Source organism: Oratosquilla oratoria, chromosome 21, assembly GCF_046742065.1.
Source record: "Oratosquilla oratoria isolate Oo_2021 chromosome 21, ASM4674206v1, whole genome shotgun sequence".
Classification (NCBI taxonomy): Eukaryota; Metazoa; Arthropoda; class Malacostraca; order Stomatopoda; family Squillidae; genus Oratosquilla; species Oratosquilla oratoria.
Window position 1 is genome coordinate 50,566,273 of NC_134797.1, and position 25,694 is coordinate 50,591,966.

Genomic DNA, 25,694 nt, shown 5'->3' on the forward strand with positions numbered 1-25,694 from the left:
CTAACTGGTTTGCACCCTAATGCTTCATGATATGGCAATCCTTTCTTCCTCCTCCACTCAAGATTTTTTCAGAATAGAGAGGAAGAAATTCTTTGGACCACATCAATACATCATCCATTCACAACCACTCTTAACTCATGCCTATCTCTTGCTCTCCCGCATTCTCTCCACAATCAACATTCCATTAGTAAAAGAGGAATGGCAGATGAGTAGGGAAGGGAGAAGGCAAGAGATAGGTTGAAGTGGAGAATGATTGTAAATGGATTATATATTGATAGAGCCTAAAGGGATTTCTCCTTGTATTTATTTTTGTATGAGTGGTGATAACCTTCCCTGTCCACTCGTACATACATATGCCATTGGTATATGTATGTACAAGTGGACAAGAAAGGTTGCCATATAAATAAAGCATATGGCCATGCTGTGGATGTGCTGTGTCTTGCTGCATTGCTTATGACCCAGGCAGGGCTGGGGACAGATAACTCTTCATCCACAAGGAACCAAGATAAAAAAGGAAACAAATAGACGATGGGTAGGAGTGGGATGAGCATGGGTGGGTCCATGTCTTGGATGACTACCTTCCCTATGAGGGGGAAGAAGCCTATTGGTGTATAGATAGAACCAAGGCTCCCCTCCCCCCCATCCATCCCTATATCCCATTTACTGTTATCCCCAAAGTTCACTCCATCCACCTCTGCTTTACATACTCATCTTGCTAGTTTTTCTTCACTCATTCTTTCCATGGGCTCAGACCATCCAAGTATTCTTTGATCAACCCTATTTGCCAATTTTCTCTCCACCCCCCACTGCTTGCCTCGCTTTATTTTTCTTTATTCATCCTCATAAGCCCACTGTTCTTCTTACATACATACATACATACATACATACATATATATACCAAGGCTTTTCCCCCTTACAAGGGGGGTAGCCAAAAAGAAAAAGGCATAAAATCATTCCCACCCATTCCATCCCTGAATACACTCCACACTGTTCTTCTTAACCACTTTAATACAAGTCAAATTCTTGCGCACAGTATTGGCTGCCATATGCATCACACTACACGCATTATAAAATATAAAGTCACTGCTGTATTACTCATTCTTTTACTCTGAGTAATAATAAGCACAGAAAACATGATCAAACTAGTTCACAGAATCCGGGGGTAACTTGTGTGTAAAAAAAAAAAAAAAAAAAAAAAAAAAAAAATATATACATATATATACATATACATATATATATATATATATATATACATATACATATATACATATAGTGCAGCGATGACCCGTCATCCAGGAGGTGCTCAGATGAGAGGAAGGGTGGGAGGGGTGTGGAGTGTATTTAGGGATGAAATGGGTGGGAATGTTTTTATGCCTTTCCCTTTTTGGCTACCTCCCTTGGAAGGGGGAAAAGGCCTTGGTATATGTATGTATGTATATATATATATATATATATATAATATATATATATATATATATATATATATATATATATATATAATATATATATATAATATATATATATATATATATATAGATTATCAAGACGCCAGCACCAGCATCCTCATGTACCCACTTGCGCCTCATGACACCTATGTAGGCATCATCTTACCGAAGTGGTTAAACCTTTCATCACACATACATTTATGCTCCTTTTTGGCTCTCAATACCTTGTATACTCATGGGCACAAACCCTCTTCTTACCCAGTTCAGTATCATCCACAAACAACACTGGCTCATCTCCCACTTCATTTATGAGCTCCAAACCCCTGCCTGTCCCCTGCACATTTTCTTCCTGCAGCACTCTATCCATATATGTATTGAACAACCATGGTGACCTTATCCTTCAGACATAAATATAAGATCTCTTCACCACAACTAATTAGCAAGTTTACAAATGCAATTGTGCAAAATAATGTAAAGATATTTTAGTAAAAATTTTCATGGTTTGTGTTCCTTACAGCGCCATGAACAAGCAGACGAAAGTGGTGAAGTCATAACGGGGCCTCATATGTGCCTGCAGTACAAAGACAAGTCGGTGCTGGATGATGCTGCAAACCTGGTAATCCACCATGTCAAGCGGCAAACTACAATACACAAGGATGACAAGTGCAAAATTAAACAGACCATGAGACAATTCATCCCAGACCTTTTTTTCCACCCAAGACACGAGTTGTCTGACGACGAAAAGGACATAGAGGGTAAGCAATGTTATGTTTGTGGAGTTGATCTGAAATAGTCTGGATATGTTGAACAGTGTGTTGGAAACTCACTGGCTGAACAGGTTAGGGTGTTGTTACATGTGGCTGAGATTGAGGGGATGGTGGTTTGAATCCTGCCACCAACAAAGATAAATTAAGATCATTAGATTCAATGGTACAAAATCCTCTACAAGAGGCACCATCCTAGCTTCCCAATAGGGGGGAGTGTGTGCCATTAACCTCTTCACTCCGGGGGCACATCGCACGTCTGGCAGCATTAGCTGCCCGACGCAGCTCTACGCAGGTGGCACCGATCCCCAAGAGGAGCTACGACTGCCTTGGGGAGTACCACTCTGCTTGTTGATAGAGGTCCTTTCAATTTTGTCTCTACTATTCCCATGATATCAGGTTTTTCTGTTTCTAGATAGTCATTTAGTTTGTTGATTCCAGAGATCATGCCATCGATATTTGTGTATGCCGCTTTTAGTTTCTTATTTTCTTTTCTTTTTTGGTTGAAGTTTCTGTTGTTTTTGATGTACCATTTTTCCAGTCTCAAGTCCAGCACTCCAAAAAACTCGTTTTTTTCTATCTGTTCTCTTCTCATTTCTATCATTGGCTTCAATTGTGAGAGTTTTGTCTTTCTTTCCTCATCACTCATTTCCTTTTGTATCTAAACATGTTTGAATTTCTCGCTGTTTGCCAGTTTAAGTGCTTTCAATAATACCTCCTCGGCTATCATTTGAGTTCTTAGTTTTATTTTCAGAGGTCTGTTTTTTTTTAATATTTGCCTATTCTATGGATTTCATAGATTTCTTTATTGAAATTTTGCCCTTCATCCTGTATTTCTTTCAGAATATCCTTAGCTATTTCCTTCTTTTCTGTCTGGTATCTATACATATGCTTTTCCTGGATACCATGGACCACAGTGCACTTACCTTTGTCAGCTGTATTTCTCACCCAATTTTCCTTTTCTTTAATTACTTTAACAACTGTTTTGTGTTTTCCTCCATCTGCTTATGTACTGTTTCTCTTAAACATATTTTTTGGTTTTCTTGTTCTTGTTTCCATTGATTTTTTATATCAAAGAGGTCTGTTTCTTTGAGTCTTCCACCTTTCCGGTCACTACTTGTAATTGCTTTTTGACCTTTTTCAGTTCATTTTTATTTTTGTCTTCATTTTTCATTCTCTTGTTTCCTCTTTTTAGGATTTCAATTTCACTTTTTAGGTCACTTAGTTCTTTGATTGTTTGCTCATTACCCATACACAAAGTAATCAATTCTCTATGTACAGCTCGATAGTCCAATTTTAAATCTATAATATCTTCCATTAAGTCATGTATCCCACAATTTCTTAATGCATTACTATATCTACGTTTTTTCCTATTTCACCTGGGTTTCTTTGAAACCCACCTTTAGTTTTTCCTTGGAGTATCAATTACACAGGCGTTTGGGAATGACACCTCTAGGACTTTCCACTATACTAACGTCTCATCCTCTTTTTGTCGGTGCGTTTGTTATTATTTCTTCTTTATCTTTCTCCATTTTGCCAAAAAACTATACTTATATTAACCACTTCACTACGGGACTTAAATCTCGCGGGCAGCAGCCAACCAGCCGTGCGACGTGTCGTAATAATACTCGCATCATAAAATATAGTCACCGCTTATATCGATCGTTCTCTCTTTCACCTGCGAATTTTGAAAACCACAGAATGGTATTCAGGGCACATTTGGGAGAATGTAAAAACACATGGGCGACTACAATAAATATAATCAAGACGCCGATATGGCAGCGTTGCGAATCCACTTACTCCTCATGACGCCTACGTGTGCGGCATCGTATGGAAGGGGTTAAGAACTGGAAACACTTTTACCGGTCATACGAGTACCATAGTTCACCCATCCTGTACAATAACTGGTTTCCTTTGTTATCGGTGACAAAACAGCTAGATAGACTCGCTCAACACAGCACTTTTTGCTTTGGTGTCTGGACGGTGTATTGTGTGTGTCTGTCCGTCTGTCCATCCGTCCGTCTGTCCATCCGTCCGTCTGTCCATCCATCTTCCCCTAGTAAATGTTGTCAGTTCCTTGAGTGCAGTACCAAACAGGGGCCTCTCCCAAACTCCACGCACATCTGTGCCAGTGCCTGCCACATTAGTCCTACAACCTTCTGTCTGTCTCCAACTACCTGAAATATCATCCTTGACAGAATATTTAGTATATGCTCTACTTACTTCTAATCTTGTAACCCCTACCATACTTCTCAGACATTTCATCTCAAACATGTTTAAACTTTTCTTCATTGCCTCTCATGTTCCATGTTGGCACAATCAGCTCTTCATAAAATCTCTTTGCATCCATTCCCAAATGCCTATCTCTCATTACACCTTTTAATCCTCCAGTGAGAAGTATGGTAGGAGTTATAAGATTGGATAGCAAGAGAAACAAGGTAAGGAGGAGAGTTGGGATGGAAAAGGAGATGGGGGGTAGGGTTGATGAAATAGTATTAGGATGGTTTGGACACATGGAAAGAATGAGTGAAGAAAAATTAGTAAAAGAGGTGGATGGAGTGAACTTGAGGATGAGGTGGATATATGCAGTGAAAGGGATGTTGAACAGGAGAGGGATGTCTTTAGAGCACAGAAGAGAGAAGGCAGAAGATAGGGGTGAATGGAAAATGGTTCTGTATAGATGATACTGTGATGCAAGGAAGAGAGTGGGGCGGGGGGGTTAGGGTTAGGCAGTGTGTGAATGATATTTTGATGCACCCTGAAGGTATTTCTCCCTATCTGCTATTTTTTCTGGATTGGTGTGGGGTTACCTGTTAGGTAAAGCAACCTTGCTGTAGATGTGCTGTATTGCTTCTGACCCAGGGCAGTGGGCAGGATAGAGGGAAGACCTGCCATTCATAAGGAGCCAGGATGAAAGGGAGGAAATGGTGATGGATGAGAGTGTGTATATGCCTTTTGACCTCTGGTACCTCCCTTGTAAGGTAATAGCTCTTGATATATAAATAAAATTTACTAGCTGTGATTGTGTAGTTGGGAAGGTTTATGGGAGGGTTTTGATTGAGAGGATTAGGAGGGGAACAGAGGGAGTTATTACTGAGAAACAGTGTGGGTTGAGGACAGGTAGGGGTTGCATGGATAAAATTTTTGTGGTAAAGCAGATTGTGGGAAATCTTTAGGAAAAGTTCAGGATGTTTTATTGGGTCTTTATGGATTTGGAAAAGGCTTATGACAAGGTAGACGGGAAGCCATTGTGGGAGGTATTACAGATATATGGGATAGGAGGAAAGCAGTTTAAGAGCAGTCGAAGTTTTTACAAAAGTAGTAGAGCCTGTGTTAGAATTAGATTTGGAGAGAGTGAGTGGTTTAAGATAAAAGATGGGACTTTGCCTTGGCTGTTCAATTTATACATGGATGGGGTGGTGCAAGAGGTAAATGCAAGGGTAATGGGCAAAGGTGGTTAAAGTAAATGGAGAAAAATGGGAGATAAGCCAGTTGTTGTTTGCTAACAACACTGTGCTTGTAGCAGGATCAGAGAAGGGATTAAGGAAGTTAGTGACTGAGTTTGGGAAGGTGTGCAAAAGAAGGAAGTTGAAAATAAATGTAGGTAAAAGTAAGGTGACAAGAGGTATAAGGGGAGGGGATGGCAGCAAATTGGAAGTGAGTGTTAAGGTAGTGTAGATTAGTAGTGTCATATCTATATTAGGGTCTTATTGAGACCAATGAGGAGAATGGTCTTTACTTCAATCTTCCAGCTTTCTCTGGTTTACAAGTGCATGCAGCCTCTGAAGAAAATTCATGGGAGGGTTGCCAGGTTCCACATTTTATACATATATACAAGGGTTGCCATATTCAGAATTAGGTACCTGTATAAAAATAAAAGATTATTGTTCTTGTTCCCTAGACATGTCTATTGTAGTCAGGAAGTGTGAGATCCATTGTCTGAGCAGATGTTCTTGGGCGTTGTCTGGAAAGTCTAGTCCTTGGGTCACTGGGGACAATAGAATGGCCCTTAGGAGAATTCAAGACGATGGAGAATATCCGTCAAGAGTTGACTTGAAGACCTTAGAATACTGCTCACTCCATATGCATGTGTGTGTGCATGTGCATGTTGGACATCAAAGGGTGTTGACAACAGATGCTTGGTCAGCTACCACTCAGTGTCTACAGTGAGATTGATACTCATGGAAGACAATACAAGGTTTTTTGCAGAACCTTTGCATGAAAATACACTTAATGTTGGAATAATGGTGGTATCGGGAAATACTCATGAATAAGGTGAAATAAGACTTAATTGTATAAGCATGTGGAAGTAGATATTATTTCCATTCACCTAGGCAAATAGTACATTTATGAAGTCGCTTGATTGCAAAGATTATAGTGGGGCAGGGGAACTGAAGGTTTTGGTAGAGAGGAGTGGTGATGGTCCTCTATTGCAGGGGTAGTTTGAGTTTATGAAGGGACAGTCTGGGTTGAGGCCACAGAGGGAACTTTTGATATGATCATTGTGCAAGATGGTCTCTTAAGATTGTGCAACCTGAGAGCTTTGACTTGTGTCCAATGATACAATAGGGTCCAGAGAAGTATGGGGGTACGCGACACCTGGGGGGGGTGAATGTGGTCAAGATATAGCATTTTTCAAAACTGTTCAAAATGTTTGTATACCATTTAGAAATAAATTCCGACAAATAATTTTCCAGCCGCGCGCAATTTAAATGTCTTGGGCAGGGTTTAAATGGACGGAGTTAAAGGCGCAACCCACACTAGAGGGAGGCGTGCCACTTAGGACCTTCAGGCGCATTGAATAATGTTGAAATTCGATTGAATTTACGCTTGCCCGATGCTTCAACGGCCAGTATGATGGTGGAGGGGAAGGTGGAGGGATAGCTCTTGCCAACTTTGAGCTCAGCTGGACGTCAGTTACCTACTAGCTTTGAAAGAAAAAGTACTCGTGTCTCATGAGCTCTCCTGGCAATATATTACCTTAGCTAGTACATATTACTCATTAGTACAGTCATCATGGGTAGCAAAAAGAACATCTACAATGACAAAAAAAACAAGTTAAAGATGGCAAACAGTCAAAGACGACTAGCCTAGACCTCACCACCTCTCACTTCACCACTGCCCTCACTTCCACCTCTCTCAACATCTGTAGCCAGGTTCTACACCATGAAGTACTTTATTCATCTCGAATACAGCAAGAAAATTTGATATTAGTTATGAAATTGTACAGAGGGGAGATAAGAAAAAACATTGAATTTATGATTGTGGAGAAGAGCAGTTTTTTGCCGTGGATAAATTCGCTTGTTAGATGCCAGTGTGGTGAGAAGATGTATGTTGAAGTGATAGGAGAATGTGGAATGGTGAAGACATTTCAGGCAGAATGAAAGTTGTGCTCTGAAAAGAGCAAATGGTGTACTTCACCAGGCGGTAGAAATGAAAGTTATGAAGTACATAACAGAGTTGTGGAGGCCGGCTTACTCTGTGGGGATGTTGCAGTACAGAAAATGTGCATGGCAATGAACATGAAAATGATACATCACAAGACGTTTAGTAAACTTTGCCATCATATTATAGAGACCAGCATAAAGAAGTATGAGAAACTCTTGGAAAAAACAAGGGAACATGTACATGCAGCATTAGAAAAGGAAGACCCAACTTTTCCGGAAGTAAAAGAAGTAAAAGTTACTATCGATGGTTCGTGGAGTAAGAGAGGATTCACTTCCAAAGGCACCCACTGCTGGTTAAAATAAACCTCTTTCCAATGATTTAGATACCCCGAAGACCCCCAGCAGTGAGGTTTCATAAGAAACCGACAAAGGTGCAAAAAAGCAAATTATATGATGGTGTCGTCTGTGTGTCGCCACTACTGTGATATACTTATACTTTATTTTGCAGTAATTCACAAGGCACACGTGAAAATAATATGCAGAAAAAACCACGGGGAAATAAGAAGCTTAGTCCGAACGTTTTCGTCTATTTAAGACATTATCAAGGAATACACAGTTACAGAGACAAAGGTGGATATATATACATAAAGTAAAAGACAAGCTAGGAACATGGGAAGTACACACAAGATGCTTCACAATCAGGTAGAGCCGATGTTTACATATCGGACGTTTGGTCCATGACGTTACGTCACCCCCGCTTAGTAGCACTTGGAGATAAAATTGTAAGAACTTCTCCAAGTGCTACTAAGCGGGGGTGACGTAATGTCATGGACCAAACGTCCGTATATGTAAACATCGGCTCTACCTGATTGTGAAGCATCTTGTGTGTACTTCCCATGTTCCTAGCTTGTCTTTTACTTTATGTATATATATCCACCTTTGTCTCTGTAACTGTGTATTCCTTGATAATGTCTTAAATAGACGAAAACGTTCGGACTAAGCTTCTTATTTCCCAGTGGTTTTTTCTGCACTTATACTTTAGTTTTTCATTATTTAAAGTACTTATAATTAAAAGTAATTAATAGGAATTAAGCCATGAAAAAATCAGTCAAATTGGTGAAACTATAAGCAAGTTACAGATATATTTATATTTTTATATTATATATTATATTTTACAGATATATTTATATTTTTATATTATTATATTTTACAGATATTTATATTTTTATATTATATATATATATATATATATATATATTTTTTTATCGTAAAAAATCTAAAATATATCAGATTTAGATGAAACTTACAGGGAATATTACATTTAGTAATGGGGGGTGAGGAAGTGTGTGTGAGCAAAATTTTGATGCAGCCCGAAGGGATTTCTCCCCGTCCTCTCCTTTATATGGGGGGACGGAGAGGGGGGGGGTCGCCGATTTAATGAAGCGGCCTTGCTGTGGATGTGCTGTGTCTTGCGACACTGCTTCTGACCCAGGGCAGTGGACAGGGTGCAGGGATGACCCGTCATCTAGGAGGTGCTAAGATGGAGGGAGGGTGGAGGGGTGTGGAGTGTTTTCAGAGATGGAATGTGTGGGAATGATTTGCCTTTTCCTTTTTGGCTACCTCCCTAGTAAGGGGGAAAAAGCCTTGGTATATGTATGTATGTAACTGCTAAGGCCGGTCATTCGAATATTTTGAATAAGATGAAAGAGTTAGGAGTAATAATGGAAACAAGACCAAAAAAGTAATTTTTCACGATTTTAGCAGGACATTAAAATTGAAATGCCTGTATGCAAAAGTATAAAGGAAATTGTTCAATTACTCAATGACCGGCCCTAGGTGTGCCTACTGACTAATCATAGCCAAAATATAAAACAAATTGGTCCACGCATTATGATGCTGTGCACTTTTAAATCTCGCTACTGGTATATGTACACGTGTACATACATCATTCTGTTTCACCAAAAATGTAGGCAACATGGATACCTATTTAAGTTTCAGCTCTTTACTCTAAATAGTTTAGAAAATGACCCCTAGGTGTCGTGTACCCCCTTATGGTGTGGGTGTGGTTAAGGGTGTAAACAATGTCTCCAACTTCAAAGGTACAAGCTCTGGCTGAATTGTTATGCAAACAAACCATTTCATCCTTAGGTGATGATTATTATGGATTCTTTTGAAAAGATTATTGAAATATGTTTTTTTGATCTTGACATAATTATTGAAATTGTAAATGGGAGGTAATTCTGAAAGAAGGTTATAAGGGAGCCTATTGTCCGAGCCAAAGAGGACAAAATGAGGTGATTCTGATGTTGATCTGTTAATGGAACTATTTATTCAAGCTTGAATCATGGAGACATGTTCATTCCAAGAAGGGTGAGGATTAGAAGCAAGATATCTAAGAACATCGAGATTCTATTCTGGTGCTCAGCTATTCCATTTGAACTAGGATGATGAGCAGTAGTGTTGCATTTCTTGATTTGAAAGTAATTACAAATGTGCTAAAGAATATTTTTTAATTCAGTCCCGTTGTCAGAAATCAGAGTTTTGGGTGTAGTAAAGGGGCACATAAGTTTGTCAATAAGGGTCTGTGTTATGTGTTGTACTGTCTTGTCTGGTAGGGGGGAAAGAATACAGCATACATACATATATATACCAAAGGCTTTTTCCCCCTTACACGGGAGGTAGCCAAAAAGAAAAAGGCATAGAAACCACTCCTACCCATTCCATTCCCTACATATTCCACTCCCCTCCACCCTCCTCTCTCCCTCTTATCTTGGCACCTCCCGGATCACAGGTCATCCCTGCATGTTTTTTGGGCTTTTTATGGAACTGGAAAAGGCTTGCAACAGGGTAGACAGGAAGCCACAGTGGGAGGTACTGCAGATATATGGGATAGGAGGAAAGCTGTCAAGAGTTTTTACGAGAGTAGTAGAGCTTGTGTTAGGATTAGAAATGGAGAGAGTGAGTGGTTTGAGGTAAAGGTGGGACTTTGTCAGGGATGTGTTATGTCGCCCTGGCTGTTCATGGATGGGGTGGTGCGAGAGGTGAATGCAAGGGTAGTGGGTCAGGGGTTGGAGATGTTTAAAGAAAATGGAGAAAAGTGGGAAATAAGCCATTTGTTTTTTGGTGACGACACTGCACTTGTAGCAGTATCAGAGGAGAGATTGACGAAGTTAGTGATAGAGTTTGAGGAGGTGTGTTAAAGAAGGAAGCTGAAGATAAATGTGGGTAAAAGTAAGGTGATGAGATGTACAAGGGGAGAGAGTGACAGCAGGCTGGAAGTGAGCATTAAGGGTGAGAGACTGGAGGAAGTGGATAGTTTTAGATTTTATGGGGCAAATGTGGCAGGAAAGGGAGGAGTGGGGGTGGAGGTAGAATGTAGAATGAGAGAAGTGAGTAAATGCCTAGGTGGATTTAAGTGTAATGAGAAATAGACATCTGGGAATGGATGCTAAGAAGAGGTTATATGAAGGAGTGATTGTGCCAACAGCGCTGTACAGGGCAGAAACATGGAACATAAGACAGGAGTTTCGATGTGTTTGAGATGAGGTGTCTGAGAAGTATGATGGGGGTGTTACTAGGCTAGATAGAGTGAGAAATGAGGAGGTGAGGAGGAGAACGGGTGGAAAGGAGCTGGGAGATAGGGTTGATGAAAGAGTATTAGGATGGTTTGGACACATGGAAAGAATGAGTGAAGAAAGATTAGTAAGAGGTGTGGAAGGAGTGAATATGAGGGGGCATCCTAGGATGAGATGGATGGATGGGGTGAAAAGGGGCATTACAAAAGAGAGGAATGTCTGTTGAAGAACGGGAGAGGACAGAAGATAGGGGTGAATGGTGAAGGGTTGTGTATGGATGATGCTGTGATGCATGAGGGGGAGTGGGTGGGGGATGGGGGGTGAGGAAGTATGTATGAGAAAAAATTTGATGCAGCCCAAAGGGATTTCTCCCCGTCTTCTCCTTTTCTGTGTGGGGGGGCACCAAATTTATGAAGCGGCCTTGCTGTGGATGTGCTGTGTCTTGTGACACTGCTTCTGACCCAGGGCAGTGAACAAGATACAAGGATGACCTGTCATCCAGGAGGTGCCAAGGTAAGAGAGAGGGTGGAGGGGAATGTAATGTATTGGGGATGGAATGGGTGGGAATGTTTTTTATGCCATTGTTTTTTTTAGCTACCTCCCTTGTAAGGGGGAAAAAGACTTAGATGTATGTATGAGAAGACTGTGTGTAGTGTAAATGTTCGTAAATGGATTTGGAAGCAATGATCACGTCATCAAGGAAATACTCACAAATAAAATGAAATATGAGCATGCCAAAGTAGTCTTGCTGCATTGCTTCTGACCCTGGGAGGTGGGCAAGATGCAGGGATGACATATCATCCATGAGGAGCCAAGAAAAGAGTGAGGGAGTAGTGGTGAATAGGAGGGGGCAAAAGCCCTTGGTATATGTATGTATGTATATGTATCTATTTTTCATGAAGTATTTTTCCCACTCATATCTAACTAGTTCTTTTTTCTGTTTTTGCAGAAGAGGAAGAAGAAGATGAAGATAATCGAAGTGAAAGTAAAGGGGATGGGACAAGTAATAAAAGGGAACTAAGAGAGCGGGAGTGTAAACAACAGTCATATGTTTCCACTCCCAGCAACAAGCGTAAAGGGCGGTTACGGGGGAGTGACAATGAGAAGGAGAATGAGAATGGGAAGAAGGACAAAACCAAAGAAGGGGAAGGGAATGGGAGGGGGAAAGTTACGATGAATGGTGATGCAACAGAGGAAGAGAAAGTGAGCATCAAGCAAGAAATGGATGAAAAGCCAGATATCAAAGACATTTTTCCAGAGGAGTCGGTGAGTTGAACCCGTCGGCATTTTTTTGCATTATCAGTTGAAAATTTCCTGTTACCTTTTGCTTTACATTGAAATTTATGAATCAGTAGAATTTGAAGATGAGCCAAAGTTGCTGGAAAAGTGATTTGTTGCATGGCAAAGTAGACAGTTTCTTCCTCATTTCAGTCTACAAATGTTTTCATTGTAAGTTCATTTGTCTTGAGAATTATATTTCATAATTTGAATTGTAATTTGTGTGCCTGTGCTGTAATCTTTGCACAATGAGATATTTTATCATTCAATTTTACTATTGCTCTATCCATGTTCCTGCTATGTTGTGCCACCTCCTTGAATTGTGTCCCACTACAGTATTATTTATTATTTTTCCTCTCCTTACCATTTCCTTATTCTCTCATAATCCCCATGATGCTTGCTTACATTCCTATTGTTACACAAAGCCACAACTCTTTACCTTGTTTCCTATTTCCTATGATCCTCAATGTTCAATTTCCCATAGTTGTAGTCTCACCCTTTACAGTTCCCCAGAATTCCTTGTTCCTATCCATGATAAAGGTTCATAATATAATTCATTGTCAATGTGATATATTTATTGATTTACTGTGAAGTTTTAAAAATGTGAATTTTATGAGAAAGTTGAGTTAGAGAAGCATTAATTATTTTTGATACCAATGTTTACAGTTTATATTAGTGAAGTTGGTGTTCAGTTCTGCATGATTTCAGAATACTGAAAGGTTTAGTAGTAGAAATTCTTATTTGCAATATCAATGTTTCATGCTTTGCCATATATGCTACGATTTGCTGAATTTTAATAATGGTTCAATTTTCATGAAGCAGCTTGGTAATGAGTGTAGTGTAGTTGAGACATGCTTTGCTCATAATTTTTTGTCAAGTGCATGGAAAATTGCAATTTTCAGGTTCATGTGTAAATTTTTATCATTCAAAATAAAAAAAAATTGCAATCATAAAGCTTTTCATTTAGTAGTGTGTTGGTGTTACAAACCAAATCAAAATAATTTAAAAGACAATTGTGATAATGATTAATTTTTCACACATCTGTAATTACACAAATTACATTTTTGTGTCTTTTGCCTTTTCAAGGATGATGAGTACCGGTTGTTCATGGGCAACAACAATTGGTATTTATTCTTACGGCTGCACCAGATTTTGTGTTCACGCCTCACCACCATGTACAACCATGCCGTCAGGATAGCTGCACAGGAGGCAAAGGACCGCAAGGATAGGAAAGAATCAACTGCTGTCGCACTCAGACTAAAGCCCAAAAGTAAGTTGTCAAATTCTTACATTGAGAAAAAAATGTAACTTTTTGTAACCCAGTGCAGTCCTGTGTAGGGTTGTGGGGATGGGAAGAAAGTTTACTTCCTGGTGATTATGATGATCTCTTTTCTGCATGAGGGGATGGAGGGGAGGGTGGTCACTGTTAAGTGAAATGACCTTGCTGTGGAGATGCTGTAATCAGCTGCATTGCTTCCAACTAGGGTGGTGGGCAGGAGAGAGGGATCCTTCATCCACAAGGAGCTAGATGAGAGGGAAACAAGGGAGTGGTATGGATGGAAGAAAAGGGGGGAAAAGCTCTTGTACATAGATTATATGATTAATTTGAGAGAGAAAATATAGTAAAATGATCCTCTTTTGTTCAATTGGTGATGCTTGTGTGAGGTAATGAGATGGATGAATTGAGGGATCTTGCATGTGTTCTATGGGGAGGATTTTGGTGTTTGTATGTAGGTGTCCAGTTGCGGTAGTTTTGATGCATCCTGTTATTATTCACTGTTTTATTTCTGTTAGATTGTTAGAGGTTTTATGTCTTTCTGATTGTTAGGAGCCATACTATTTAGTTTCTTTCTGCAGTCCAAATTTCATGGTTGTGACCGATCTTAGAATGGTTGTTTTCCTGGCCCACTTCCCCCAGTTTTGGGGAAATGGTTTGATGGAATGTGTTATAGGTATATGGATGACCACAGGGAAGACTATGAAGGGGTGATTGAGATTAAGTATTTAAGAAGTATGATTGGGGTTAGGAGGATGGGTGGAGTCAGAAATGAGGTGATGCCGAGAGCACTGGCAGATAGGGTTGATCATGGAATACTGGGATGGTTTGGGTACATGGAAAGAATGAGTGACAAAAAATGCAGAGTGAACATTAGGAACAGACTGATAATGGATGGATAGGGTGAAGGTGTCCCAGGGTACTTAACTGAAAAAGAATTGGTGTTTCTTGTATTGTCACTGAGTGAAGAGGAAGTAGAGGAGATTTGAGGCAGTCCACACCAGCAAGCCCTCACCCATGAAAAGCTGAGGGTAGATACACTGCTTGAGCAATTGCTCTCTAACATGGGCTTATTAGTGGTGAGGGTACTGAGGATGATGAGTACCATTGATCAGAGGGTAACCCATACAAGACCCTGACAAAATGCGGTTACTTATGAGGATCTCAAGACTGTGACCAGCTATGGTTGCTGATCCTACTCCCCAGCATTTATTGTGCACTTCACTTGAACTTGCTCACATTTATCATCCTCTTAGCAATATTATTATTAAACATATGCCCACTTGCTCACAAGGTTAATTTGCACTGCAAATATTTGTAGGTCTGTATTCAAAGGATTCTGTACCCCTAATCCCTGAATGTAAGCTGTCCTTATAGTTGTCACCTAGGGAACCGTGCTGTGATACAATGTTGTTATATTTGTGATGAGATTTATAATGATTAATGAGTAAGTAATTTGAAATTTTTTTGGAAGGGGAAAGGAAGAAAAAGTCTATAAGATAGAAGTGTGTGGAGGGAAATTGTGATTGGATGAAGAGATGACTTGGCCCAAAGGGATGTTATTCTCGTCCGTTTCATAAATCATTCTGAGTGGATGAAGAGAGTGGTTAGCATGTGATGGAAGCCCTGCTGTTGAACTCTACCTTGCTGCATTGCCTTTGACTTAAGGGGGCCCCGGACACCCGTACTCTTGTGCGGTACGACCGAATTAGCTATTCAGACAAACAAAATTTATTACTCATTTCCTTTTCTGATTACCTATTAATACATGTAGTATCACTTCCTTGCACTTAAAAATACCATATTATCTAAGAGTTAATGGGCAAAATGTTCAGTAACTTCAAAAACTAATATCGTGGAAAAGGTCTTACCAAATATTTTTTGCTTAAGGTCCATTTGAAGAGTGGCCCTATCTGAACATTTTTGGGAGTTTTTTTATTTTTTTTATTTACCTCTTATGAGAATAGCAATGATTTTTTATTTTTGTGTACATATTATTAAAAAGATTAAATATCTGAGGAAAAATAATAGCCAGAAAAATACTGCTAAAGAATTTGCTTTATTTTGACTTCCAGATATTTACGTCTTACAATTCTCTATCAGATGAAAAAAAATTGTGAAAATTGGTATATAAATGGGCGAGTTATAATTTGATGAATGGAAAGAAAACAAACTTTTCAGTAGCGCCATTTAAATGCCGCACGGACATTAAATTATATTTGCCGTTATTTTATTTTATTAACAAATTAAAGTTACCATTTCTCTTCACCCCTCCCACAGTTATTGTTGGTAGGATAATGAATATTGGTTATTGGTAGAATAAATGAAAGATTTATTTGACGTGCAAGAGTGAGATACTTGCCAGATGTCGCCAATAATTTATCTATTTTATTTTATATATAAGAACAGAAACGGAATTGAGATGTAATTTTTGGTCGAAGTGTTACCACTATAATAGAGAATCTTTTGAAATGCTTATCTGTTGGAAAAAAATATATATATATATACGATCGCATGCATGAAAAGCATGAGAAAATTATATCCTCCCGCTTACACACTTCGACAGCTTCGACAGCTACTAAAGTCTCTCCTTTTAGTCAAATTGCCAGATACCTCCATACAAGCTGCCAGATATCATCATAGATATTAATTGCAGTAAAAAAAAAAACTGGCTATCGAAATTGACTTATTTCAAATGTTTTTCATGCAATGGGGTTGCCAGAGGTCGCCAAAAATTTATCTCTTTTATTTTATATATAAGAAAAGAAATGGAACTGAGCTCTAATATTTGGTTTGAGTGTTACCACCATCATGGAGAACCTCAAATTTTGAAATGTTTACCTAGAATTCGTTCATTTTCCAGAATTTTTCGAGTTTTCGCGGCCAGGGCTCCCTTAAGCAGTGTAATTGGGGGGGAGGTGACCCTTCATCCCCAAGGCAGTTGAATGGGATTTATTTGTATATGATGCAGGTGTTGGATTTGACTGGGCCACCCCTTTTACAAGGGGGAGAGGACTGTTGATGTATACATGTATACCAGTGGCCTTTTCCCACATGTAAAATGGGTAACCATTTCAAAGGGGAACATTTCTCTAGATTTAGTGTACATAATTTAACTTCAACTACAAATTAAGCATATGTTGTATTCTGTTTAGATGATGCTAGCCAAAGTAGTACTGTATTTTCATTGTTGCTGCCAGATAGAAAATTGTCAAATTGTTTGTTTGTCAGTTATTATAAAAAGCAAGTGAAGCAAACTAGGAGGTTCCTTACATGAACCCTTGTTAGTTTTAAGTATTTAGAATAATGTAGAACTTATATTGATGTTGGGGACCTGTTATGTTTACAGATGAAATTGCTGTGGAAGATTACTATCCTGCCTTGCTCGATATGGTCAAAAATGTCCTAGATGGGAACATGGAAAGTACAGTGTATGAGGACACGTTGCGTGAAATGTTTGGTATCCATGCCTATACCGCCTTCACACTTGACAAGGTGGTTAATGGTGCAGTAAGGCAGTTGCAGCACCTGGTTTGCGATGAGCCTTGCCAGCAGTGTACGCAGCTGTACCTACAAGAGTCACGGAAAGGTGGCTCAGGGGGACCCTTGGCTTCTGCTCATCGGCGGCTGGCTATGGAGCAGGCTTACCAGAAGAAGGCGGAACAAGTTCTGCAAGACGAAAATTGCTTTAAAATTTATACTGTAAGTGGTTTTAGAATGTTTATTGTACTTCTGCATGCTGTGAAACTAATTATAATTTTCTGCTTGCTATGAAACTAATTATAATTTTATACATCTTTTGATTATAAAGGGTCAGCAATGATGGGTCTTGTATCTACACTTTCAGTGTAAACATACTCCCAAATTAAAAAGATCCTAATGACTAAAATAAAGTGTTCAATTTTATTACTATTTATTCCTATGTTTTTGGCAGTAGATGGGAAATTTGACCCTAAGTAGATTTTGTCATGTCATTTACTTTGATCTAATCACTGTGAATCTTGTTTACAGTATCAACGTGATTGTCGGATGACTATAGAATTAGTAGATACAGAGGTTGAAGGAGATGATGATAATGGAGGTGGTGGTGGCAACAGTGCGCCCTCAAGCAATATTCCAAGTAATGTTGCGGAGGTTGAACGGTGGAGTGAATATGTGGAGAGATACGTGTCGTGTGTTTCTCCTGAGGTGAGGACAAAAGCATCTTTCTTTTTGTCTTTCTCTACTAAAACTTTTGTTCTGGATGTTTTGATAGCTTGATTAAGGTTTTAGGATTGAAAATTATTAGTTATAGTCAGGTATTTCTTCATCACTTGAATGTCTATTATTTGTGCCATTTAAAGATAACTGTTACTTACCAGTGTTTTCTATGTTATCAATGAATCCCACAGATCTTTGTTAATTTGTTTTTTCTTCTTCCTCTTCCCATATTTTCCCTTCTTACAGCAGATGTCTCCAGCCATGATGTCTCAGCTGTCTAGAAAACCTGTGTTCCTGCCAAGAAATCTAAGGTCTTGGAGAAAGTTGACAGCAGCCAGACAGAGACTTACTCAACAAGGGCAAGTGGATCGTGAAAAGTAAGTTTGCCCTAAATTTACACATTTTGCTTGATTTCTACAAAATTAATAAGGAGGGGGGGTGTTACTGTATGGGGGATCTGTTCCAGTTATCAGGATTTTTTTTTTTTTTTTTTTTTTTTTTTTTTTTTTTTTTTTTTTCCCTTATCCTAGTTGTAGTGTATTGGGTTTAAGCTGTGTTCATGGGGTTCTGTCCTTTTGCCTCCACTCATCAAACTTTGTCATGAATTCATACTTTTTTGCAAGACTTTCTTTGTAATGAAAGTAGTCCTGGCCCCATTTATATACTTAGGTCTTCCTGTAGACATTTTATAATCTTCTTTATCTTGTGCTACCTGCATGATCTTGCATCATATCCAAGAGTTGCATAGCTAACTGTTCCAATCTTCATGTCTTTTATATACAATACAGGCACTAGGACTGAGCCTTGTGGTACCCCACTCTAATCCAATCTGACTTTTCATCTCTCAGTATTGGTCTCTCGTGTCTGTCACCAAAAAAAAGGTGTACACTTTCTAATTTCATTATCATATACACAATCCACCCATCCTTCTCTTGTGTAACACATTTACCTCTCTCAAGTCAAAGCGCTGAATGGCCTACCGGCTCCGGCACTTGGCCTTCAAGCCAAAAATTTCATAAATCAATCAATCTCTCAAGTCAAAGCTCAGCAAGTTGGTTATACAATACTTTCTTCAAAATCCAAATTAGTTATCAGCCAAAATTCCCTCTCCAAATGTTTTATCCATCTATCTACAATTTTCACACATTTTGTCTATTGTACTGGTCAAGGACACTGGTCTGTAATTTAGCAGTACCTCCCAGTTTCCTCCGAATGTTGGTACTACAATTGGAGATTTCCAGTCCAGTTGCACTTTCCCCTCATCTTGTTATAAATTAGTTTTATCCAGTAATTGTTCTCTGCTCTCTTGATCTTGATAGGCCCTAAGGCCTTCCTCATTCCCAATATCTTGAGCAATTCAAACATTAATAGGGTGGAGGTTGACCTATCATCCCCATCTGCTGAGATGGAAGGACTGTTGGAGTTGGTTGAATGTTTCTGGATTAGATATGTGCTTTCACACAACCAGCCCCTTTATATGGGGGTAAAGCACGTAGAGTACATGTGTGTGCAATAGATGAGGAAGAGCAATGTGGTTCTAGGAGAGGCAAAGGGGGTTAGATAAAGTATTTGCAGTAAGACAGGTGTACAATTATTTTGGCAAAGCTAATTATGTCTTAAGGCAATTCATGGACTTCAAAGTTCCTGTTATGACAGCTTTCACTTGTTCACTCATCTTCACTTTGTTTGTTGAGCGAGGAATGGAGAAGGCAGAACATAATTGTTAGTGGGAAGTGTTTAAAAGGGTTGGTGCAAGAATGCACCTTTTCCTCACTGTTGAAATTACAGGGAAGTTGCTTGACATGCCTCCACCATACTTTACAGGATATTCAGAGTATAAGCCAGACATCAAATCGGTAATCCTAGCAGAGATCCCACTAATCCACAGATTGCTTAGTACTCTATGATGCACCGAGTCAAACACTAGTAGATCAATATAGGCTGCAAGAAACCCCTGTTGAAACTCGTATCAGCTATTTACAAAAACACAAAGCACTAGTACCCAATCAGTTGACCTAACGTGCATGTATCTGGAATGCTCAGGCCTATGAAACTATAGTAAATGTGAATGAACCTGTGTTAGTAACAGGTGGGTGAGAACCAATGCTCTCTAAGCTGTGCATGTGCACGTTTTATAACTAGCGCACTTTAAAAAAAAATGTGCACACACAAGGTTTTCAAATGGTATTAAAGTCCATTCAATAAAGAAGTTCTACCCAAACATCAACTTATAAATTCTCTAAAAATATGGTAACTTGCCAACCATCCAACCAATATTTGCTTTTTTTCTTACTAGCGCTTCCATTGCAAACAAAATGACTACTGCCTGGGTGCACACAAACTTTTGAGAGAAGGGGCAAAGGTTGCACACAAGCAAATTTCTGTGCACACTCACAGCAAAAAATTTAGGGAACATTGGTGAAAACCTTGCCCAGCACCAAGCAATAATACCATAGTAGGTGTTGCCGTTCCTTTTTCCAATTAGCGGAAATGGTGACCATCTGAGCTCCACCGATAAAAAGGATAGTTGATCATCCTGGGAGAAGGAAAGAATGTTATAGGCATCCTCCAGTAAATTCACCACAGTGTGATATTGTCTCTACGAATAGATATACTAGTTACTTCTGAAAGAATACTAATGCTGATCAAAGAAGACTGAGGCCGTAGGAAAAGAACCCAAAGATTGTGGGCCACATTTTTTATACTTCCATAACCATCAGCCCACATCTGAAAGAACTGACCATGCAAATCAACAAGAAAACAAACTAAAATCATACACAAACATGGGCAACAGAAGGAAAGTAATCATTGTCTTAACAGTTCTCACACTCAACTACGTTTCCACAGCTTGGTTCCCAGAACCTATACAAAATGAGGCATTGAGAATGGTAACAGGATGTACCAGAACCACTCCAATAGAACACCTTCACACAGAAGCCAAAATTCACCTCCATATGATATTTTATTAGAATGTTAGGCATAAGTTTCATTGCAAGAACTATCATCTTGCCCATCTCATATCACATTAGCACAGCCAGCTGAACACAAAAGAAAACATCAGCAGTATACTGCTCAAACATCAAAACCAACCTTCCTCCTGCATTGCACAACACATTTGTGGATAAATGCATTCACACACTTAGATCACAAAACAAGCACCTGACCACCAAACACCCTTTTTCTTCAAGCCCTTCAAACCCCGATGGGAAAGGTCTTCCCATGTAAATAAAAAAATACTTGAGTGCATTCAGGTCTCCATCTAGCACTGAGACATTGCCAACACTAAATAGGTCTTGCCACAGGAACCAACTTCATCAGATGCAACCATCACATGAAAAACAGTGAACACCACCTCCTACAGTGCCCCACTTGAGTGACTTTTGATCAATCCAAGGGCTATTGCTGGCAACATGGAAATGGTGTATCTCTTACAAGAGAGCTGGAGCAACAAATTGATTTATTGATTCTATGGATAAAGGACTTGTGTAACATATTGTGGAGAACATTTGGAATTTGATACAAGGTGGATAGATGTAAATATGGGATTGGGAATGGATGTGTAAGTTTTCGTAGCAATGGATGTTCCTACATACAATACTCTTAGGTAAAGTAAAGAGATACTGTCGTATTTACTAGGGCATCATTTGTGGTTTAGATAAATTTCATATTCTTCAAGTTAACATTTTCACCAGTAATGGTTTTAATATTTGCAGTTTTATGTTCCTTATAAATGAACTTGAAGGATTAATATTTGATTTACATTTCAGAAGCAGTAATGGTGATGGGGAAGATAGTAAAGCATCTTTGGTATCTGATATGGAGATGCTTGATAATACACAGTGCAAATTCAACTTGGCCTCCTTCAAGATGGTCTTTGTGGTCAATAGTGATTCTTATATGTACAAGAAAAAAGCACTACAAAGAGCAAAACAGGTAAGTTTATAATTGAGGATGTTTATGAAAGTATATTGTATTCAAGAAAAGTATTGAAATGGAATAAGGGAAAAAATTGGAAAACTGTTCAAGAGAACTCAAAGCAAAATAATCTTTTATGTAGGACGGGCTGGGAGTGGGTGGGTGTCATTGACTTGACTACATCCCATATAAGGGGGAAGAAGCCCTTGCTATTTATCAAAAAAACTTTCCTGCAGAGAGATGTGTGAAAAAGTGCTATCAGATAGGGTACAGCAAAGTATGCTGTGGTAGTATGGCCTTGTAGAAAGAACAAGTGGGTAGGGGTAATGTAGAAAGTAGAAACTGTTGGAGGGACAATTAGAGGAAAACCAAAAATTAGAAGGATGGCATGGGTGAATAGGGTGTTCCATGCATGAGCAATGTCTGTTGAGTAGGATAGTGCAAAAGATAAGAGTGAATAGACTTTTTTTGAACGGGTAAAAGAATAATGTGGCTTGAATGGATGTACTTATCTGCTGTGTAAGTATGAGGTGGATGAAGAGGGGGTTACCATAGAATTAAGCAATGGTAGTAAACTTCCTCCATTTGTCAGGCTATTCTCTGGAAGCACTGCTCATCTACCTTTGAGCAGAACAAGATGGCAGGAGATAGGGATAAGCCTTCATCCATAAGGTACTGAGATGGGAGTGGTAATGAATTTTAGGGCATGAAGTGGATCTGTGATTTGGTCATACCCAAATAAGGAAGGTGTGTGTGTGTTAGAGATGAAAAGTGAGAAGTGTGATGAGTAAAGTGGGGGTGGAAAAAGATATGGCAGATAAGGCTGAAGAAAAAGTATTTTGATGGTTTGAACTCTTGGAAAGAATGAGTTAGAAAGTAAGAGAGGTATGGAAAGCAGAGGTGTATAGAGTGAACTTGAGGGGATGACCAAGGAAAAGATGGATGGATGGGGTGAAATGGGCATTGAGCAAGAGGGAATGTCAGTTGAGCAAAGAAGGGAGAAGGTAGGAGATATGGGTGAGTGGAGAATGGTTGTGTATAGATAATACTGTGATGCAAGTAAGGGAGGGGGGTATGGAGTGGTTGTGTGTGAAAGATATTTTGACATAGCCTATCTTCTCTTTTTCTACATGAGAGGACAGAGTGGGGTTGCTGATTAAGCAAAGTGGGCTTGCAGTGTTTTGCTTCTGACCCAGGGCAGTGGGTGGGATAAAGGGAGGACTTGTCATCTGTGAGTAGCTAAGATGAGAGGGAGGAAAGTGTAGTGGGTGGAACTGGGTTATGCCTTTTGACTTGCTACCTTCTTTGTAAGGGGAAAAAGCCTTCAATATATACATAGATCTATCTATATACCAAGAGCTTTTCCTCAATACAAGGGAAGTACATACATATACCAAAGGCTTTTCCCTCCTTATAAGGGAGGTAGCCAAAAAACAAAGGCATAAAAACTACTCCCACCCATTCCATCACTATCACACTCCACTCCCTCCACCCTCTTCCCTCCCTCTTATCTTGGCACCTCCTGGATGATGGGTCATCCCTGCATCTTGCCCACTGCCCTGTGTAGGAAGCAGTGTCATGAGACACAGCACATCCACAGCAAGGCCGCTTCGTTAAATCAGCGACCCCCCTCTCCGTCCCCTCAACTTATTTCTCACCCCCCCCCCTCCCTCACCCCCTGTAGGGGCACCCCATATAGTCGCTAAAGTATTGGCTGCATACTAAGTAAATTTTACTGCACAATAATATGCAGCTTATACCCCCAGATGGGTGGGTAGGTAGATCAAACAGGAGATACAGGAAGAATAGAGGAGAAACAAAGTGCAAGGTGAGGTATACAGTGAGGAGAGCAGATGTTAAATGGGGTCAGGGTTTGACAGTTGATTTTGAAAAGAACATAAAGATTTTTTGTAAAGTGAAAAGAGTGCAGGATGGGAGAGTGTGTCAGGTAGAGAGGAAAAGGTAAAGCGTGCAAATGTACATAAAGTACAAATGAAAGTGGCCTTTTATTAATGGGAATATGAGTTTGATTATTTCAGTCTTATTGAATGTAGAGGAGACGGGTAGGATTGTGGCAGTGGGAGATGTTAGGAAAATAACAGTAATGCGAGAAGAAAATTATATGGTTATAGAAAAAATTGAAAGTGATGAAAACTGGTAAGGTACCTAGGCTAGGTTTATGTCATGTGAAGTGTCCGATGAGGGGAAGAACATTTTGAGTGAATTGGCTAGTTAGGTTTAAAGTGTGCCTAAGGGAGAGGAATATGCTACAGAACTGGAAGAGTTTGTATAGTTCCACATCAAAGGAAAAAAGGACCAATATGAATGTAATACCTGTAGAGAGATCAGTCTATGTAGTTGGTAAAGCATATGGGACAGTAAAGAGGGAATAATTGGGGAAGAGCATTTTGGGTTTAGGAAAGAAAGAGGATGCATGTATTAGATTTTATTAGTAAGGCAGAGCAAGACTTTTTTGACAATTAAAGGTGTATTGGACTTGTTGAAAAGGCCTTGTGATACATGTATCCATCAGTCAATCCATTGACCTTGGTGTCTCATGCAGAAGACTCACTATATACCAGAGGCACTTTTATGTATGTATGTGTGTATATATATATAAGGGAGGTAGCCAATTCCACGCCTACTCCAATCCACCACCCTTTCCCCCACCTTATCTTAGGTCCAGGAATTTGGCAACAGTCTAGGCAGGACCATTGTGTTCTTTTCTAGGGATTGTTAGTGTGGTGCATTGTAGCATGTGTTATGTGCCCTCTGTGGTGGTTGCATATGGGCATTTTGAAACAGTAGCTACACCTATTCTGCATTGGCACTGTCTTAGCTGGATGGTGTGCTAGTGTGGTTCTTGTCTGGTGTGGGAGGATTTTCTTTGTGGGGCTTTTTTGAATGGGATGGGGAAGGGGGGTTGCCATGTAAGTGAAGCTGCCCTGATGTGGATGTACTGTGACTAGCTGCAGGGAAGACCCTACATCCATGAGGAGCTAAGATAAGAGAGAAACAAGGGTGGTGGATAAGAGTGGATATTCTTTTGACTTGGCTAACTCACTTATAGGGAAGAAACCCTTGGTACATAGACATTTTTTAGTTGGGTTGGGGGGGGGGGGAATACTCCCACCAAGTGTTCCCACTTGAGTCATAAAAGGCAACAAAAATGGGATGGGGAGAGGACTAGGCATCCTCTCTGTAGAAAAAAAAAAAAAAAAAAAAAATAGAGAGAGGGGGGGTTTAGAAGGTGGTCTTTTAATATGCATTGGTATACAGATAACTAAAAGAAAAGAGATGGACAGTATGTTAGAAGATGGATGTGTTGACATTGAGTGAAAGGTAGGGACAAGTTTGAGTTTGGGAGTGTAGTTAGGTGTCAGGAGTGAAGAGAGGACAAGAGGAGAAAGGGTGGCTATACTAGTAAGTGAAGATATACATAAACATGTGGTGGAGTGGGAGGTTTTTTCAATGTTTGTGGGTGAAAGTGAAACTGGGAAGGGAGATGTAGGTTTTTGTAAGTACATATGGGCCTGGTAGCGAGAAGAGTGTAAAGGGAATGGAGGCTTCTTGGATATATTTAAATGAGTGCATAGAGGGTTTAGGGAGAAATGTTAATATAGTGGTATTGGGAGATCATAGTGCTAGGGTAGGAAATGAACCAAAGAGTGGTTGGGAAGTGTGGAGGTCTAGTAAAAGAATCATAGTGTGAGAGTTGATGGTAATGTGTCTAGAAAGAGAACTGATGATAGCAAATACAGTGTTTAGGAAGAGTCAGGCATAAGTACACATGGGAGAGGGTGGTGGATGGAAGGGTAGTAGATAGGACATTAATGGACTACATAGTGGTAACC

General features: G+C 39.6%; 1 protein-coding gene across 21 annotated transcripts in view; it reads left to right on the forward strand.

Annotated features, from left to right (window-relative positions):
* Nucleotides 1-25,694, forward strand: part of Sin3A (SIN3 transcription regulator family member A) — a 143,560-nt gene that overhangs the window by 111,145 nt on the left and 6,721 nt on the right. For 18 of the 21 annotated variants that reach the window (XM_076204875.1, XM_076204876.1, XM_076204877.1 and 15 more), the window contains 7 exons: nucleotides 1,963-2,200; nucleotides 12,121-12,437; nucleotides 13,536-13,719; nucleotides 17,075-17,427; nucleotides 17,737-17,913; nucleotides 18,172-18,302; nucleotides 21,693-21,858. In XM_076204875.1, coding sequence (XP_076060990.1) covers nucleotides 1,963-2,200; nucleotides 12,121-12,437; nucleotides 13,536-13,719; nucleotides 17,075-17,427; nucleotides 17,737-17,913; nucleotides 18,172-18,302; nucleotides 21,693-21,858 — 1,566 coding nt within the window. The remainder of the gene's footprint in view (nucleotides 1-1,962; nucleotides 2,201-12,120; nucleotides 12,438-13,535; nucleotides 13,720-17,074; nucleotides 17,428-17,736; nucleotides 17,914-18,171; nucleotides 18,303-21,692; nucleotides 21,859-25,694) is intronic. The other 3 variants (XM_076204880.1, XM_076204892.1, XM_076204893.1) reach the window with 1 other exon arrangement.